We start from the raw sequence: 1,830 nt of genomic DNA, 5'->3' as shown, positions 1-1,830 counted from the left end.
GGTATATATATATATTTATATATATATGTGTGTGTGTATCTGTGTTTGTGTGTCTGTGTATGTCTCCCCACCATCACTTGACAACCGATGCTGGTGTGTTTACGTCCCCGTAACTTAGCAGTTCGGCAAAAGAGACCGATAGAATAAGTACTAGGCTTATAAAGAATAAGTCCTGGGGTCGATTTGCTCGACTAAAGGCGGTGCTCCAGCATGGCCGCAGTCAAATGACTGAAACAAGTAAATGAGTAAAAGATTAAAGGCATTCTATTTTAAATATGAAAACGGGTTAGTAAAGGGTCCAGTTCAAAATTCCAAAAACACAAGCGAATATGATTGGTACCTGGAGAAGTCCAGAGGATACAACAACTGAATTTTTGTTCTTTATAATGACCATGATTTGGATATTAGTGTGAACATGTCAGAGCATCACATCTAAGAAACAAATAAAATAAATTTATGGTTGTAAGACACCAATAACAAACAACAACAACTCTGATTGTTCCCTGCTTTATACAGGATGACTGTAAACTCTGGAAATATAGACAAAAATGCATATTTTCAATAGCATTATGTAATTTTTTTTTTTTTTTTCGTCTTTGGTCATTAAGAGTTATTTCCTATTTACTTCTATCTAGAAACCAAATGTTGTCAACAGAATAAAAATCATCTCACCATTATACTCTAGTTCTGTTACTGAAGAATGGTGATCTTCTTCTTCTGGATTGAAAATAATAGTAACTTCTGAAGTATCTTCGCTGATCTGAAATCATTCACAGAAGACCACATTTAATAATCATTCAATACAACAGATCAACAGTGATATCATCAACTGTAAAAAAAGAAAACCAGAAAAGTGAATATGGTAGACAAAAAGCAAAGCTTAAGAAATATCCAACTCATATTTCCAGGGAAAGGACAAAAATAAATGGACCGACAAGAAAGACTCTATGTTGTCACTTGATCTGTGAGTAACTGACACTCCATTGGTTATCCCAACAACGGTTCTATTTGATCTAATAAACAGAACAGCCTGCTCATGAACTTAATGTGCAAGTGGCCAAGCACTCCACAGACACACGTACCCTTAGCATAGTTCTCAGAGAGATTCAGTGTGACACAGAGTGTGACGAGGCTGGCTCTTTGAATTAAAGGTACTAATCGTTTTTGCTAGATGAGTGGACTGGAGCAACATGAAATAAAGTGTCTTGCTTAAACACAACACACTGCCTGGAATTGAACTCAAGCCTTACAACCATGTGCCAAATACCCTAACAACTAAGCCACACACTAGCAAAAACAGCTAAAACTCCCTCAAAACATACCATACTTTCTCAAAATAAAGTAAAAAAAAAAACAAAACAGAAACAAGACATTGTAATGTAGAATAATTCATATGCATGGATAAATTCAGGTGTTCCTGATGATTTCAGAGCCTTTAGAATGCTTTTTATGCTTTTATACTGGTGATACATTTCCATCTTCAGTCTCTAACGCCTTACAAACTTTGTAGACGAAAGATCTGGAAACTTTTAAAAATCGAGATATTTCTGAATCGCTATGCTCAACCTTTATAACCACAATAACAGCATGCCACTTCATTCCTTGAGTAAGCTGATGGTTAGCCATTATTATTTTCTGAATCAAAGATTATACAGAGTTAGCAACAAATGCAGCAATGACCCAAAAAGGGTATGTCCTCAAATACCTTATGCACCCTGTATATTTTTTTTTTTCAAGATTAAATAAAAAGAAGACAACAAACAGAAGATATGACATACCTATATAATTTTTTTTTAATGTGTAGTAAATAAATAAATGGACACGTAGTAA

General features: G+C 34.6%; 1 protein-coding gene across 5 annotated transcripts in view; it reads right to left on the bottom strand.

Moving 5' to 3' along the window:
* The window catches only part of LOC106883371 (cilia- and flagella-associated protein 43), a 99,256-nt gene that overhangs the window by 94,499 nt on the left and 2,927 nt on the right, over positions 1–1,830 (bottom strand). For all 5 annotated transcript variants that reach the window (XM_014934359.2, XM_052972703.1, XM_052972705.1 and 2 more), the window contains exon 3: positions 673–760. In XM_014934359.2, coding sequence (XP_014789845.2) covers positions 673–760 — 88 coding nt within the window. The remainder of the gene's footprint in view (positions 1–672; positions 761–1,830) is intronic.

Source organism: Octopus bimaculoides, chromosome 14 (genome assembly GCF_001194135.2).
Source record: "Octopus bimaculoides isolate UCB-OBI-ISO-001 chromosome 14, ASM119413v2, whole genome shotgun sequence".
Classification (NCBI taxonomy): domain Eukaryota; kingdom Metazoa; phylum Mollusca; class Cephalopoda; order Octopoda; family Octopodidae; genus Octopus; species Octopus bimaculoides.
The sequence above is the reverse complement of the archived record's forward strand: the minus strand, read 5'-3'. Positions and strand labels throughout refer to the sequence as shown.